Source organism: Gouania willdenowi (genome assembly GCF_900634775.1).
Source record: "Gouania willdenowi chromosome 24 unlocalized genomic scaffold, fGouWil2.1 scaffold_320_arrow_ctg1, whole genome shotgun sequence".
Taxonomy (NCBI): domain Eukaryota; kingdom Metazoa; phylum Chordata; class Actinopteri; order Blenniiformes; family Gobiesocidae; genus Gouania; species Gouania willdenowi.
The window spans coordinates 2,543,635-2,562,202 of NW_021144848.1; the positions used below are offsets into that span (position 1 = coordinate 2,543,635).

Consider the following 18,568-nt stretch of genomic DNA (forward strand, 5'->3'; position numbering starts at 1 on the left):
CAAACCCATTCACACATTTATACACCAGCAGCAGAACTTTACAGTCTCCTCTGAGGCTGACTGGGAGCCAGTGTAAAGACTTAAAAACTGGACTAATGTGTTCTGACCTCTTTGTTCTGGTTCAGACCTGAGCTGCAGTGTTCTGAACCTGCTGTAGATGTTTGATGAAGACCATTACAATAGTCCAGTCTGCTGGAGATAAAAGCATGGACCAGTTTCTCCTGATCTGATCTGATCTGAGTCATTAAACCTTTCACTCTGGAGATGTTCTTTAGGTGGTAGAAGATGTTTTTGTGATAGATTTGAGGGTCTGAGGGATACAGGCTCCTCCCACACACGGTTCTTAGGACAAACAGGATTAGAACCAACTACGCACTGGCACTAGCAATAGTACCAAACGAAAACTCAGTTCCTTTGACCGAACAGGGCTAACACTGTGTATTGGTCACACTGCTTTACCAACTCTGAAATGAAGGGTGGTAATCCAGTTGCTTTCCTAAATCTTTTGGTCATGCAGTTTCTTCACCTGCTGATTTCACTAAGATTGCAGCAATGATTAGTGCACGTGCAGAACTGGTGCAGACCGCCCATATTTAAATGAGCGTTTTGTTCATTTAATGCAGAGACGTCAGTGCGCACAAGCACAGATGTTTGAGGAAGTTAAATTAGAGACAGATGAACTTGTCTGTCTGCTGCACAAACATTTAATAATGTAGAAAACTAAATAAACAAATACAAATTTCAAAACCTAATGGTATTTTTTTGGTATTGTGGGGGCTCAGTCAGGTCCTGTAACTTTGCTCTGATCAGTCCATGAAAAATAGGCAGATTTAGACAGAAACCGTCCTATTGACCTGTTGATGCCATTGATCTGAGTTAATGCAGCAACACAGTCTGTCAATCAGTTGATCAGCCCCATCTGACCATCGTCCAACAGCTTTGACCTTCTGAGTAGTGCTGTGTCACCACACTCTCATATTGTGCCATCCCTGCATAAATTACGCATCTGATCAGCTGATTCTGGCCTGATGCTCCTTCCATCAATGCAACACGAGAGTTTAACGGTCATAACATCACTGGAACGGTGCGTCCATAGCAACAGAGCTCCTCGTACAGCAGCATCCTCTCTCCACCGCAGCGTCACCAGACTCTAAAAGCACCACCGCAGGTGTGAAGCTTTTTCTCTCCCTCACACACACACACATACACACATCTGTCTCTCACACACACACACTTTATTTTCTCATTCAGTGGATGTTAATATTGACTATTGTTTTATTAAAATTATTTTCTTATAATAGAAAGGTTAACTGGAGCCTTTTTTTTTCCATCTTTGATGTGTTTTGTGTCGACATTTACCGCAGCGTATCTCTGCGTGTTTGCACTTGTTTGTCAGTTATAGTATTTTTCCGTGTTAAAACAATCACAGCAAACAATTCCAGATGTGATGAATTGAATTGCTCCCACTGCATTGATTTACAGTATTTGCATGTCCTCCTCCCGTTTTTCTGTGCGCCTTACGAGATCTGCCTACTATACATATTCGTCAGAGGGAAACGCGCTAAATGGAATGAGGGCACATTCTGATGCGCTGAAGATGCACAGTCCTGATTTCCTGGACTTTGTATTCCTTATTAACGCGTGGAGTGACGTTTGCACACGTTTTAGTACCACTAAACCTTTGGTGAATCCGCCCCTCTGTGTTGTGCCCCTGCAGCTCAGGAGTGGAATAACCAATGAGTGAATAATCTCACAGGGAGTGGTCAATTATGTTATTCAGTACACCAATAAAACACTATTTGTAAGCATATTTCACTATAGATCTATCCTGGAATCCATCCCAGTCTTCTTGTATTATTCAGTGTATAATACAGGCGATTAGTCTGGAAGTGCTCACCAGCCGTTTGAGTTCTGGGGGCGGGACAAACTCACCCAGAGTAACCAATCAAACGAAGAGCAGACGTGACGACAATGGCGCGACATGCATAGATGTTTTTCTCTACACGTAGCGCAAAGGAGAATGGTGTGTAGTACGGTACAGACTTACGGTGTGTTCACACCGAACGCGACTGAAGCGACTGCAGACACTTCAATCGCCCGTGATGAGTCGCTTGAACATAGTGGTGCTTTTGTTCACTCCTTCACTTCATCGCTCCAGTGACGTGACAACCAGGAAACAGTGTGTGTGTCTCTGAGCTGGAGACAGGGGAGAGATAGGGCTGATCACTTCTTCTCTGGCCGTACGTTTACAGCATTTATCATAGACAACACCGCTTTTATGGTTTTAATGATCAACTTACGGAGTTACTAAAGGATGAATTAACTCAGAATGTAGGCCGACTCAAGAAGTTAACTGCTTTGATTTTTCCCCAGTTACTTGAGGAAATGTACAGCCTCCCGCTGCAGCCTTTTCACTGTAGCGGGTGGGAGGGGCTTCTGCCTCAGCTCTACAGACAGTGAAGGACGCTTGAAAAGTTACAATTTTTAAACTTAGAGCGACTGGGTCACGTAGGACCGAGTCACTCCAATGTCACACAGGACCTAGTCGCTGGAATCGTGCAAGTTGTGTTGCTTGAAGGGAGGTTGCTTGAGGTCGCTTAATTTACATTGATTTGGAATGTAATCTAGTCGCGTCAGTTGCTTCTTGTTGTGGTTTCAATGATATACCCAAAACAGAGCAGAGCAGCAGCTCTGAGCGTCTTCTCTATGACGGGGGCCATGTTGGTTTAGACACTGCTTGGTGCAGGAGATATAACGTTCTTTCTGTACGGATCTGATTGGCTCGGTTTCTTTTGAGCAGAGGAAGAGAAACGGCAGCATTACCACAGCCACTTTCTTACCAAAAGTAAGGGAGTGGGTGTGGCTTATCGCCAGGCAATTATAGATCATTTAACTCAGCATTTTTGGCTGGTGCTTTTATATTCTTGTTCAGTGTAGTGAATCAAGCATCAACCTGCAGGTTTTTGTCCACTGTATGCCAGGCTGCAGACGTGTGTGAGGGAGGGGCTGATGTGACCCTCAAATGGCGTGGTGGTGACCTCACTGATCTGTTTCCTGTCGTCTCTGGGCTCTCCTCCTCCTATTCTCTCTATTCTCTCTCTCTGATCCTCAGCAGCAGACTGCTGTCCCAGCTATCTCTGTTCTAGACTTGGTATGTTTTTCCTCTTACGCACCGGTGTCACCCCCCCGCCCCCACCTTTCTGTCTTTCTCCCTCCACCCATCTGAGCTGCGTGTCATCAGATATCAGGGGGGGAACGCACGCCGCAGCTTTAGACACAATGAAGGGCTGCATCGCTGTGTTGCATGGCTCAGCGCGTCACTTGTTGACAGCCACGCATGACCGTCCTGATGCTGTGATGTCATCATCATCGATCCATCTATCATCCATCTGAGCTTTAATGGTCTTTTCAACCAAATTTTAATCATTTATTCATAGTTTTCTGATATATTTATTTAGTTTAGTTTTTTTTAATTAGTATTTTTTATATTTATTCCCAAAATGGTTTATTAATAAAGTAGGAAATTGTAAAATGCATTAATGAAAAAATGCACAGACTAAATAGTAAATGCATATGATATAAATAATATAAATATATATATATATATATATTTAATAATATATTAAGTATATAATATAATAATAAATAATAGTAATATAATATATATTATATAATACAATAATAATAAATAATATAATTGAATATGATTTTAGAAAATGCGCCAGTGCTTTATTTTAAAAAGTTATAAAAACATTTTAAAATAAAATCTATATAAAAAAACCTAAACATAAATTAATAAATATTCAGTATAAATAGATTCTAGTCAAAGTAATAAAAATAAATTTTCAACAAGTATGTTTTTAACTTATAAAAACATACATTTAAATAAAGAATTGGCTAATTTATTTAATAATTAAGCTGTATTTAATATGATAAAATATAAACCACACCAGCTAATACATCATTATAAGTGTCATGGTAGCCTTTAATAATATATATATGTGTGTTTTTTAAGATACAAACCTAAAATGTGTTCTTCAGTGTCACATGCCGATGTTTTTTCCCCACTGCGTTAGTGAGGCCATGTTTCTGTAGTTTGGTTGAACTGAATCCACCGTGCAGCGCAGAGTGAAGGCATGTTTCTGTGTGCGTGTGTGTGTGTGCGTGCGTGCGTGTGTGTGTCGTGGCTCATCACTTTGTGTCGGAATGTTTTCAGGTTGTTGTTGCACCGACTTTTGTTTTCAGCGTTGCTCGATGGAGTCCAGCTGGAGCTTCCAGAGCAGGCGCGTGTTCTACGTGCATGCTGGGCGGGGTTTGCATGTGCACTTCTGTATGTGTGTGTGTGTGTGTGTGTTTGTGTGTTTGCTCTTCATGCCTCCTTTAGGATCAGCAGAAATGTCTGTCGCACTAACCGTGTGTGTGTGTGTGTGTGTGTGCGATTAGTTGCAGGATGAGGAGCGGCGGCGTAAGCAGCAGCTGGAGGAGATTCGCAAACGGGAGGCGGAGGAACGAGTGAAGCAGGAGGAGGAGAGGAGGTGGAGAGAGGAGGAGAGAGCCAAGAGGGAGGCCGAGGAGAAGGTTCGACACACATGCACATAGTTGTTTCCCCAGTATATACTGTAATTTATTTATTATCTTTATTTAATTATTATTAAAGGGATCTTGCACTGATTTTACACATGTGGCCTAAAACCTTTGAAATGTACTTATTAGAAGATCTATGATTAACAAAACATTATTTTGCACCTTGCACAGTTCCAGCTCTGCGGTTTGGTAGTAGACAATGAAGCAGAGAAGAAGAGCTCTCCTAAGGGACTTTTATTCTCCCTTAAACAGTGTGCTGACACGCTCTGGTGGCTGAAGTTAGCAAGTAAATCCCGGACTGTTGAAGACGCACAAACCCTGAGGATAGAAGTCCTTTGGGTTTTTGATTTACTCGCGTTAGCCACCTGAGCGTGTCAGCTCACTACTTCTGTGCTTCATTGTCTGCTACCAAACCTCAGTTAGAACTTTCAGCCCCTGCTGTCATAGATTATTTTTTGGGTCAAAACTGTTTTTATCCTCTTTCTGTAAACAAAAGAGTTCTACATCGACATATTTAACTTTTTCTGATTATTTAGAGCAACTAAAAGTAGCACAAATTGGCGTTTTGACTGAAAAATCTACTAAATGATCTAAAAATCATCCTGAATGTTTCATGTTAAAAGAAAACAATGAGATGTCTACAGGCAAATGGGTGTGTTGCGACATCATCAATCACATGATTTCAAGATAGAACACAGGCTGTTGTAAAGTAGTCCCAAAAAAGTTAATAAAACAAAGTTAAGCATAGATTTATAATAAGTACATTTCAAAGGTTTTGGGCCACATTTATAAAAACAGTGGAAGGTCCCTTTAATTAATTATTGACATGTTAGAATAAAAATCTTTTTGATAAATAATTAAATGTATTTATTCATTTGAGAAAAATAATTAATATTCTGTCAAAAAAGCTTCTTTTGAAAATGCAGAATTATTATTTATTTATTTTGCTCAACACAGAAAACGTTCCCGTGAACATTTGAGAAGTTGTTTTGTTTCTTATTCACTCGGGTGTTCAGAGCAAAGATGAAGTCATGACTTGCATGTTCTCAGCCCCCCCCTCCCTCTGTGAGGTGTCGGTGTCATGTGACGTCCCCCCCTCTCCCCCCTGAAGCATGAGACTCCCGTTGTGTTGTGGCTTGTTGTCGGAGAGCGTTGCTGGTATTTCTGGGGCCGTTGGTTTGGATTTGGAGACTTTGTTTTGAATGTGATCATTTCATGGCAGGGAATTTTTTTTCGTAAACTCCCATCATCGCTCACACGCCTGAAGAAGGCTACATCCATCCCATCATGCATCCATCCATCCATCCATCCATAACTCCCCCCCACACACACACACACACCCACTAATCCCTCCCAGTTTCTACAGAGCTGGTGGAGCCGTTTTAAAAAGAAAAGAACAGCTCAGAGACAGGAAATGGACCAAAAGAAAAGCATCGAGACGTCTAAGGCACAATGAAGGGCTTCCTACACACACACACACACACACACACACACACACACGCTTCAGGGTGGTGGGCTCTTGAGTCTTTGAACCACACGGTTTACCTCTGAGTGCCACAGAAACTGAGCGGTGGGTGCTTCCAGGGTGGTCTGAGAGTCAGAGTCGTGTTAATTTGTTTTCCAGTAGTTTTCAAACAACAGCGGTTTGTCCTGGTTAGAGTCTAGGGCTGTACACATTCCTTTTAGCAACCATTTGATACGCGATATCGTTGTTCCTGATTCGATTCATGGATGATATTGGTTCATTTAGAACAAATTGATCTGAAACAATTCAGTGACATTTTATCCACAATAATAATGTGTACAGTGTGAGAGAAATAAATCCCTGATACTGGACAGTTTAGGTGAGTTTTCATAGATTCCTGTTGTTTCTTGTAAGGGAATAAATAAATGATGGACATAAACAAGTAAACAACATTTAAGGTCAAATGTATTCACATTTTATTTGAATACAAATTTCAATATAAATACATAGTAGGTTTACTTGACTCTTCTGCTTAATTTTATACATCAAAATAATACAGTAACAACAATGCCCGTGAAACACAACGTTCTGTTTTATTTTGAAGGAACTGGAGGTACGCATGACGAAGTAAGTTAAAAGCCATTGTTTCCTTTTATTTTTTTTAAAGTTAAGATACATCACTATTTTGTTTGATAAATACATTCATAGTTAATGTATCTAAACCTTTAAAATAAATAGAAAATAACAGCTTTCAACTTTACTCTCGTATCTGAAGCGGCACATATTGGTGACGTCATGTGTACAGTATTTCTGGTTTCTTCACAATACGTCATGCCGTGGTTTACGGCCTGAGGATGATGAGTCTGACTTTTATTTTGAAGCCTGAGGCTGTTTCATTTGACGGTGTTTGGTTGGACAAATGACAGGTACTTCTAGCTGAAGATCTGTTTAATGATGAAGTAAAAATCACAGACAAACCAAGAAGCATCGTTTATCATTTCTATCACCAGGTGTCAGCACGATTTGATTTCATAGAAGAAGATGTTAAAACACAAGATGTCAAAGATGGTGTGGTGTGTCCTTTAAAGGAGGTGGAACGTTGTTTATCAATGACCGTAGGAGTATATTGGATTTGGCGTGTGTCGGCCTTGGCTAGTCGTTTGATTTGCTAAATTATGACACCTTTGGAGCTATGTTGGCATTTTTTGGGTTAGGTGGTGGTCTAATAAGGTTAGGGTAAGATAGGACACTTAATGTCAGCCTTCATGACACCTTATTCATGCTAATGACAGGTGTCATGTAATACTCATGACAGCGTAATGTATAGTGTTACCAACAAATGTAATTGACCCCAACTCTGATAACGATCCATGTTTGAACTGTAGAGACACTGTAGGGTTTGTGTAGCTGAGGAGCCAATCAGAGCGGAGTATACTAACAGGTTGTCCATTCCTTAGAGGAGACAGGAGGAGGAGTACTACACTCGTCTGGAGGCCGGGCGGCGCCGGCAGCACGAAGAGGCGGAGAGAAAGCTGCTGACGCCCGATGAGCCGGCCGGTCTGTATCGGCCCCCGCTGCCCCGGGACTACCAACCCCCCGCCCCCCCGCACAACCCTACTAACACCCCCCCGCCCCCACCACAGAGAAACACCTCCTACCTCAAAACCCAGGTGGCCTCGCCCGACACACTCTACACCGCCAAGTTTGTCTCCTACGATGACGACGAGGATGAGGAGTACGCCAGAGCGGCCGGCGGTGGCGTCGCTCAGTCAGGTCAGGGGAAGCTGTCGGCCACCCGGAAGTCGTACGGCGACCTTCCGGCCACCAATCACGGCGGCAGGCCTCGGCCACCGCCCACTGCGCGCAAGCCCCGCCCTCTTTCTGACGGCATCTTCCTGTCCGGCTCGTTCCAGCCGCCGGCCAACAACTCCAACAGTACAGGTCCCCACAAATCCAGCTCCATCCCCCATGGAGGCTTTAAAGGTAGAAACAGAGAGTGGAGGGAGACACCAGGCTCACCACGGAGCCCTTTAGAGCCCTCTAGAGCTCCCTCCCACCATCTCTTCATTCACCACCCACTCCTTTATGGTTTAGTGTGGTTGGTTTCTGTGTTTCCCTCCTACGTCACTCTTTCCATCACTTCACCTCCGTTTTTTTGTTGATCTTTCCCTCCCACTCTTCAGAACCAATCAGTGTTCGGTAAGGGTGCTCCGACTCAGATCACAGGATAGAACCAAACAGTAGGCTCGAGGAATAGGTTGAGTTTTATTCTTGTCGGGGGGCAAAATAAAAAATATAATTAAATATATTGATCGTCTCTAGATTTGCGCCAATCACAAAGTGTGTAACTTATACAGTAATGTAAAAATGATTATTGACATAATTGATGTGGTGTTTAATGTTGTAAATTCATGATAAAATCTTTCTGCTTCATTTTTGCTGCAGTACCATACATGAACTGCTGGGTGCAGTGTCGCTTCATCGTTTTTATACATCGTGAAGAAGAATTGCGCAACAGAAGAAGAACCAACCTAAAGTCTCAAAAGTCCATTTAATTAAAAACTTATACTAGTGTTTTAAAAGAACCAAAAAATTCATAAATATTTTATACAGTCACTGTGTTTATGGCACTTGGAAATATTTGTATATTATGTACATTATATTAATAATTGTATTTTTTCAAATGAATTTGGGAAAACTGTAATGAAAACTTTCTCATTCAACACAACGTTGTTAACCAAATGTTAATGTAAAAATAAGAGATGGTTAACATTTAGTTTTAGAGCCTGTGATTGGTTCTCAACAGATGTGAGATTTCTGTTAAATAAAAAGAAATGTTTTTAACATTTAAGGTCATTTAAATATATTCAATAAACAAGGATTTTATTTAGCAGTTCTACAATATCTAATTATGTTTTGGTTTAACAGTGAGAGGATCAAAGAGAATAAACAATATTTTTTGTTTTGTTTTTTACAATAAATAAATAACAGTTTTTATTTAAAAGAAGTACAATAATCTTAATTAATAATACATTTTAAAAATCTATAAATAATCTAGTATTAGTAGGGATGCTAAAAAATGAAAAAAAATCATAATTTTATTAATAATAATCTCAAAATCTAAGGACATTTTAAAAAATTAATTTAATAAACTAAAGTTTTATTTAGCACATCTACAATATCTAATTATTATTTTTTGCTTTAACCCTGAAATTATCACAGAGAATAAACAATGTTTTTACAATAAATAAATAACTGTTTTTATTTAAAAGAAAAACCATAATTTTAATTAATACAATTTTTTCTATAAATAATCTAGTATGAGTAAAGAGATGCTAAAAAAAGTATTTTTTAAATAATAATAATATTATGATTTTAAAAAGCATTTCCAGAGAAAATGCAAAGTGAGAATTCTTTGTTCTGAGGACAAAATGCAGCAAACGTTGAAAATGATTGAATTAAAAGTCAAATGTTAAATGTTAAAATGACTAAAAACATTTCAGAGATGAGTGGGATTCAAACTTTGGTCAAACGTGAAAGTCCAAGTGCAACATTTTGGACGTTAACGAGAAAAACATTATGCGAGAATTCAGCAAACTGAAAAATTAATGGAAAGATTTTTAAAGGAAAGATCTGAATGGTCACCACGGCAACCAATTGGCTTTCATGAGAACTGTTATCGGTCTGTTCTTCAAGTTACGTCTCGATCTATCGGAGCATCCTTTACTATTGGGTATTTTTCTTCTCTTCTTGTCCAATCATTCTTCATCTCCAATCACCCCCCCACCCCCCCTCGCTCGATCAGCACTAGTAAACAGAAAAAGCAATCGATAATCACGCCACCACTTTGTGCCGCAGATTGAGACCCGATCCATCCAATGGTAGTACTGTTGGTGTTGTGGCTCGCCGCCTCCTCTGTGTGATTGGTTGCTGCTTGGGACTTCTTTCCCCCCGGCCCCTCCTCCTCCTCCGCCCGCCGCTGCTCTGCTTAGCAGTGATGGCGTTAGCGGGAAGGAGACGCATCGGCTTTCTCACGCACATCAAGCGAATCCAAACCAACGCATCTCATGATCATTGAAAACAGGCTGTGCTTTGTCTGAGGACGCTTAACCTACGCTGACCTCTGGTGGCAGCGGTCAGTCACTGCAGTGACACAAACCGCTCTTAGAAAAACAAGACCAGGAGGAGTTTCCATTTTAAAATATTTAAATAATTATTGTTTCCAATTTTTTTAAAGATTCAACATAGTTATTTTTTTACTTTTTTGTAATAATAATAATAATAAGATTTTTTAAAACAATAATAAGATAATAAATTCATTCAAATCTTTATGATTGTTTGTTTTGTAAATGTATTTAAAATAAATAAAACTCATTTGTGGGAAAAGTGAACTAAAGTAATAGAAAAACAACAGTATAAGATCATTTTTAAAAAGTCCAGGTTGATTTTCAATTTTTAAATATTTAGATTTTATTTTTTTATAATTATTGTTGACTTTTTTTAAAAGTTTGAAAAAAGAAATAATTAAATAATAAATTTAATTTTAGTGATTGAACTCATTTGTTTGAAAAGTGAACTAAAGTCATAGAAAAACAACATAAGATTTTAAAAAAGACCAGAATTATTTTCAATTTTGAAATATGTAGATTCGAAAAAAAAAAAAATTAATAAAAAATATTTTTTTGTAAAACTATTTACAGATTATTATTTTTTAAATAATTAAATAAAATGATTAATTGAATTCAAATTTTAAGTGTTCAGGTTTTTCAGTTTGATTAGATCATGTATTAAACATCCTCGGACAAACACACACACACACACACACACACAGGAACACGTTGGTGTGATTCAACCAATCATCATCCCACTAACATCCCTGCACTTGCCCCGCCCCTTCCACCAGGAGTCAAACTGCATGTTTGTGCACAAACTGCATCCAAAACAGCTTCAAAGCAGCTCTGCAGTAACGGCTGGATGTCTATTGCTTTTTTTACCGCTGCGCTCAGCTCTCTGTTTGTCTGTCTGTAATTCCTCTCTCCTGTCTGTCTCTCTGTCTGTCTGTCTGTGCTCTCTAGTGCTGCTGCTTCTCTAAAACAGCTCTGGACCTTTACAGGGATCGTTGCAGCAGGTTCAGGTTCTCCCTGAGCCTCAGACGTGACGTGACTCTAGGATTGTTTTGCTGGCAGCTCTGAGACGTGTTTAACCACGCAGAGCCCAAATCTAATTCATTCAACCTAAAATCAGTAGAAATAAAGATTTGTGTTCTTTTTCCCAGATTTTTTTTTTTCTTGTTTCCTGACATGTTTTGACTGTCAACTGCCAGTCCTCCTCAGAGGTGTTCGCTGACCGCTTTGATGCGTCTTTCTGAGTTATTTGTGGGCGTGGTAAATTTGACAGTTCTGTCAAGCTGGCCTCACTTCCTGTTGCTCAATTGTCTCTGGTCAGTTGGCCACGCCCAGAAAGAACTCATAAGGACACAACTAAGCGATCAGCAGACGCCGCTGAGGAAGACTGACAATTGACAGTCGAAACATGTCGGAAGACAAAAAAAAGGAAATCTCATTTAAATCGCTGAATTTAGAAACGGCTGATGATCCAAAGGATGAACGTGATCTAATGAGATCTAATGAGATCTAATGAGATCTAATGAGATCTAATGTGATCTAATGAGATCTAATGAGATCTAATGTGATCTAATGTGATCTAATGAGATCTAATGAGATCTAATGTGATCTAATGTGATCTAATGTGATCTAATGTGATCTATTAATTGATCTATTTAATGAGATGATCAGAAACATCAACGCCAGGTTCTTTTATTTTCAGTGTTTAAGGAGCTGCCAGCTTCACATCTGTCGCTCTTTAAACTGAACCAACCAGAGCCGTAGATACGAGTAGTTCAGAGGACCACACACACACACACACACACACACACACACACACACACACACACACACACACACACACACACACACACACACACACACCAGCGTCATTAATCCTGGCTAACACCCAGATTTCCAAACACCTGCTTTAGTTTTGTTTACTAAAATGTTTTGTCAGTTTTTGTCAACTAATTTTTTTAATTATTTTTTTTACAGAAAAAAAAACAGAGTTTATCAAAGATAAAGTGTCCACATCTATAGGCAGACTATGTAAAACTAGAAACCTACTAAACAATCACAGTTTCTATTGGATAGATTGTTCCTTGCTTATGCCATACTTAACATATAGTGTAGAAGTGTGGGGAAATGCAGGAAAATACATAACAAGAAAACTATAATTGCAATGATTAATTATAGTATTATAGATTTACTGTAGATGCAACTAAAAACCTTAAAATTGCAGGATGTTGTATGTATTAAAATGTTAGACAATGTTTAAATAGTATTCAAGACTTCTTTAAAGTAATGGAGAGTAAATGTAATTAATAATTTTGAATATCCATTATTGATTATGGTGCTGCTCCCCAGTACAGCAATTGTTTGGCTCTAAATACTGAGAAACTGTACATTTAGGAATGCAGGATTCCTCAAACTCCAAATCTGTCTGAAAGGAGACCTGATGATTATTGATTTCCTGGAAAACCAATCACAATGTATCCTTGCACCACTCACTATAGCTAAAAAAAAAACAATATTAGTGAATAGAAAGATAAAAAAATCCTTAAGCATCAACCAATAATAGAAAAAAAGAGACGACAGATATGTGTGTGTATATATATATATATATATAAATAAAATAACTGGGTGGAGGGAAAAGGATAGACTTTTAATTATTATTCAATATAATTTGTATATACATCTTATCAGTGTAAAACATTAACCAAACTTAAATCAAATCAGTCAAAAGTAATAATAACTAGACTATGACTAATTAAAATCACATGTTCATGAAAACTAAATAAATATATATATGTATAGATGTATATTGTATATACATTAATTGACTGATTACAGATAAACTCTAATTTTGTGTGTTTACAAACATTAATATCTTCAAATATCAGGTTGATCAAAAAAATGCGTAGTCATGCTTTATATTTTAGTCGACTAAAACTAGACTGAAATAGTCCTGATGACTACATTTGGACTAAAACATGTTGTATTTTAGTAAAGTTAACACTGTGAACACACTCGTCTTCATTAAACAGAAACAGGAAGTGGAGGAACTTAACGACTTTCAAAATAAAAGTTGGTGAATTAGAAACACTGGAGTAGGTTGGACGGTTTAAAGAGTCTAGTGTCTGTGGGGTTAAAGGTCGAAGTCGTCTGATTCTGATGATGACCTCTGACCTTTCCTCCGTCACGCTGCTTCTCTAACAGCTTCCTTTCTTCTTCAGCGCTGTGTCTACTTCTAGTTTAACACTTCCTTCCTTATGATGCCATAACCCTGATGGCTGATGGGTAACGGCCATCGCCAGCGGCTGTTTTTCTGACTGGTGTTTTTCAACGTCCCGACAGGATTTAATTCGTACACTGGAAACTCAGCAGGACTTGTAGGATCGGGAGACGTCTACAATGATGCACGCGACAAATGGACAAAGAGGTGAGTTTGATCCTTTGTTTCCATTTCATCGTCTTCTGTTTGGAAAACATTAGAAGGTCACATGGTCGTGCAGGATTGGGGTCAATTACATTTTTAATTACATCTTCAATTATCCATGTTTAATTACAACTCAATTATGATTACGGTGACCAGCGTTTTTCCCCAATTACAATTAAAATGACACACATGTTTTCCCTGAAAGTCACTTACAATTATGTTCTCAATTACTACATTTCCAGTTTCACAGTTTTGTCTTTAATTAATTTGTATTTGACAGTTTTTAAAGAATTTTCCTTTCCAATTACAAAGTAAATTATCTGAACTCAATTACAATTCAATTATGATTACCACAGCTACAGATTCTTTCAATTACAATTAAAACTATAATTTTATCAATTGAACGCAGTCAATTGTAATTGTAATTGATTATTGATTACAATTGTGACGTAATTATAATTGTAGTCGTAATTGAAAAAAGTACGTTGCTGTTGTAATGCTAATTGAATTGTAATTGGGTAGTTCAGGTAATTGACTTTCTAATTGTAACTGACACAAACATTGTAAACAGTATTAATATTTGTGTATTTTACAGCTGATTTAAGACGTGGGTCAAAACGTTATCATAGAGATGCTAACAGAATGCTAACATTTTAAGGATTGTTTATATCAGGCACAGTCATTTGATTAATTGTAATTGAACGTTAGTAACAGAGAATGTAAGTAAAATTGAATTTTAGGGGAAAAATAATAATTGTAAATGGAGAAAAACGTAATCGTAATTGAGTTGTAATTGAACACAGATAATTAAAGGCCTAATTGTAATTGACCCTAACCCTGGTGTGGACAGTAAAAAGTAACGACGTTTCCACGTGGTTGTGTCGCCAAACATAGGCGGAGTTTGAGATTCTCTCGGTGGCATAACTTCGTGCACGTCACTAACACATGGTGGTACAGCATTTCCTCTGATATGAACCTCTATGCACCCACCGGTGGGTTAGGGATAAATGTTGTAAAGAATGAAGCTAACCCACATTCAGAACAAAAGACCACAGCACACACACCATTGTGTTCAGTCGTCCGCTTCACAAAATAAACACAGATCTTTATAACGAGTGCCTACGTGAAACTACAGGCTGAGCTGGATCCACTGATATACAGGTCAGGTATGTTTCCTATCAAAATCAGAAAACACATCATGGAGAAAGTTAGCAATGGTGTCTTACTTTGTTGTTTCTTATCAAAAGTTGCTCCAAATTGTGTCATCAGATAGACGACATGACACACATTCAGACATTTCACAGTCGAGAAATTCGTTCAAAAAGCGCACTGCACTCGTCCTTTACCCAGCTCTGATTGGCCAGGGCTAAAGCCCACCCCCATAGTGTTTGATATCACCAATTTCTACAGGCTCTGGGCTTTACAACGCATAACACCCATGTGTAACGGCTTCAAAGAGTGGAACTAAAAATAGCATTAGATATGGCACAGCAGAGACCTGAATAAAAATGACTGACATTTTACATTTACACACTTGTTCCCAAACTTGTGGAAAACTTTGGCACAGTTGTTGCACATTGAGCTTTTTGTACAAAAACGTGTTTCTTTGGTTTAATGTTTATTATCACCAAACTTGCTGCAGATTTCTGAATTTCAAATATAATTTGTCACTCAGTATCATATATTTTCAAAATTGTACATCATCTGTAACCACTGGCTGTTGCTTAAGAGGTTAAAGAAGCGACTATGAGGGCGTGGCCTGTGTTGTTGATGTTGTTGCTTTGATTCCACAGCCAGGAGCAGGAAAACTCTAACCCGGAGAGCCTGACATTTAAGGAGCGCCAGCGTCTCTTCTCGCAGGGAAAGGAGGTTTCCAACAAGGTCAAGGCTTCCCGTAAACTGATGGAGCTGGAGAACGAGCTCAACACCAAGCAGTGAAGATCTTCCTTCTCTCGTCTAATTTTAATCCTAATCCCTCCACCACCATGGACGTGTTGGAGTTTTTCCTCCCTCGGTTATAAAGAAATCTGTTGGTAAAGCAATGTAAAAAAAAAAAAAAAAAAAGGTTTTAGCTATATCTAGTGAGCATTTGAGGATATATTTTTGTTTGTAATACTTTTTGGGGGGAAGAGAAATGGACAAAAGTTAATCCTCATTATGTTTTTTTTTTTTTTTTAAGATAATTTTAAGCTCAGTTTTCTGCTCCGTGTCGTTTTCACACGTTTCTAAAAGCAGGAAAAATAAACAAAAGAAAGCCCGACGTGGAGCTTCAGACCAACTTTTATGGTTTTTATTTGTTTTTTTAATAAACTTCTAATCGAGTGGAAACACTGAGATTTCATTCCGTAGGAAGAAGGCAGGGGGAATTTATTTTTCTGTGATGTTTCTTCTTGTGACTGTAAATATGCAGGAAAGGAAAACTTCAGTTTTAAACAAACCGTGTTGCTTTTGCAGAGTTGTGTGAGATTCATTGGACCTCGGCTCACTTTGTAGATGGTTGTTGGTTTGAAACATTAATAAAGCCGACTTTGTTCTTTGCACACACAGACGTGTTAGAATAATAAATGTGCATACGGAGCTCTCGTACTGTGCTGATCGTCTGTGTGAACAAACATCTTCATATTGAAACTCTCGTCTGATGTAAACAAAACAAAAAAACACAAACAAAGTGCTCTCAGGTCCTCGTCGTGGCCCGAGTGTCGTTTCAAGCGTGGAGTGACTACATCCTGTGTGGACTTCTTATTTCTCTCTCCAGCAGAGCAAACGCTGGGAACAGATGCCGTTACTTTTATTATTATAATTATTATTATTAACTGATGTGTGAAACAAACTCACGACAAGATGCCTCTCTTCTTCCGCTGCCCACGCAATCCTTTTTAGGTTTCCAAACAAAGTGAATCATTTAAATGGTTTCATGTGTAGCCTTTTGTAAATCATTAATAAACACAGATTTTTTCAACACTGTCGGCTGGAAGTTGGACTTTTATTTTAATTCTCTTATATCAGGAGCCTTTAAAGTAGTTTAAAAATGAAAAACAATGCCCCACAGTAAGACTTAAAAGAAAGAAAAAAAAAACGCAGCAAAATTCGAAATGCAGACAAGAAAAACCGAGATAAGGCATAAAAATGGGCTAACATTTTTCAAACGCCTCGCAATAAAAGAAAGGCTATAGTGAGGCATAATTTTGGGTGTAAAAAAAATTTTACCCCACAAAACGGAGGTAAGGCTGAGGTAAGTCATAAAAATGAGAAAAAAATAGTAAGTAAGAAATAAATTTTGGTGAAAAAAAAATGTTTACGCCTCAAAACGGAAGTCAGGTTGCACTAAGGAATGAAAAAACATTTAAAACGCCTCGACACAGAAGTAAGGCTATAGTAAAGCATAATTTTGGACAAAACTTTTTTTTAAACGCATTGAGATGGAGGTAACTCCTATAATTAGGCATAAAGTTGAGTGGAAAAAATTTTAAACATCTCAAAATGCAGGTAAGTCTATATTATAGACTTACCTGCAGTGGCGGCTGCTGGTCTTTCATGCAGGGGAAGCTCATTTTCTGCCTACTTCAGAAAATGTATCTGTTATATTTGGAAAAACCCGCCTGTGTGCTTACAACGTCATACTCTCTGATTGGCTCATTTCGCTGTCAATCAAAATTGAATTAGCCTGAGACAGATCATCCAATCATCATCCATTATTCCAGCGTCCGGAACAGACAGATCCAGCCCACTGCTCCATAGACCTCCTGTGAATCCCGGCGTACGATGGGCGGGACTAAGTGCGTCATAACCGAGCATTTATCCAATGAACGTCTAGTTTGACTGCAGTGGATCAACCACTAAATCCTCTCCCATTGAAGTCAATTGAAGCTGAACTTCACCACTGTTTATTAACACTGTGACGCTGCGGTAATGAATGAAGAACGTCACGCTGTCACTGTCAGTTTCCTGTTATAAGAAGCTGATTCTGAACTAAACATACATGTGTTCTGTCATATATTTAGTCAATGAAATGTACACACAACACTACATATTTGACCACTGATTTTAGGGGAAGCTGAGGTTCCCTTGTAGTCTTAAAGCATCCGCCACTGGTCTATAACAATGCATAAAAACGGGCAAAAATAGTTAAAAGTAAGGACTAAATTTGGGTGAAAACATTTCAACTGCCTTGAAACGTGGGTAAGGCCTATAGTGAGGGATACATTTTGGTGAAAAAATTGTTTACGCCTCGAACGGAGGTAAGGCCATAGTAAGACATGACAGGCGAAAAATTTTACAAATGCCTCAAAATGAAAGTAAGGCCATAGTACGCCATAAAAACGGGAAAAATTTCAAACGCCTCGAAACAGGTTAAGCTATAGTGAGGAATAAATTTGGGCGACAAAATTGTTTATGCCTCGAACGGAGATAAGGTTACAGTGAGGGATAAATATGGGCGAAAAAATTTCAAATGCCTTGAAACAGAAAAAAAGGCTATAATAAGTCATGAAATTAGGTGAAAAACTTTTAAACAGATGTAATGCTATAGTAAGGCATATAAATGGGCAAAAAATATTTAAAACCTCTTCAAACGGAGGTAAGGCATAAAAATGAGCAAAAATAGTAAAAAGTAAGGAATAAATTTTAAGTGAAAAAAATGTTTACGCTTCAATACGGAGGTTAGGCTATAGTAAAGAATAAAAAGGGCCGAAAATATTTAAAACGCCTCGAAACAGAAGTAAGGCTATAATTAGGCAAAACATTTACAAATGCCTCGAAACGGAGGTACGGCTATAGTAAGGCATAAAAATGAGCAAAGATATTTCAAACACCTCGCAACAGAGGTAAGGATACAGTAAGTCATAAAAACGAGCAAAAATAGTAGGTGAAAAAAATGTTTTCGCCTCGAAACGGAAGTCAGGCTACAGCAAGGTATAAAGACAGCTGAAAATATTTAAAACGCCTCGAAACAGAAGTATAGCTATAATAAGGCAT

At 38.4% G+C, this 18,568-nt stretch overlaps 1 protein-coding gene across 14 annotated transcripts in view; it reads left to right on the forward strand.

Annotated features, from left to right (window-relative positions):
* afdna (afadin, adherens junction formation factor a) overlaps positions 1-16,558 on the forward strand; it is a 129,571-nt gene extending 113,013 nt beyond the window's left edge. For 5 of the 14 annotated variants that reach the window (XM_028440642.1, XM_028440646.1, XM_028440645.1 and 2 more), the window contains 5 exons: positions 3,113-3,151; positions 4,444-4,578; positions 7,507-8,032; positions 13,513-13,597; positions 15,388-16,558. In XM_028440642.1, the coding sequence (XP_028296443.1) occupies positions 3,113-3,151; positions 4,444-4,578; positions 7,507-8,032; positions 13,513-13,597; positions 15,388-15,532 (930 nt within the window). In that variant the 3' untranslated portion in view covers positions 15,533-16,558. The remainder of the gene's footprint in view (positions 1-3,112; positions 3,152-4,443; positions 4,579-7,506; positions 8,033-13,512; positions 13,598-15,387) is intronic. The other 9 variants (XM_028440643.1, XM_028440654.1, XM_028440647.1 and 6 more) reach the window with 6 other exon arrangements.
* Positions 16,559-18,568: the final 2,010 nt, after the last annotated feature.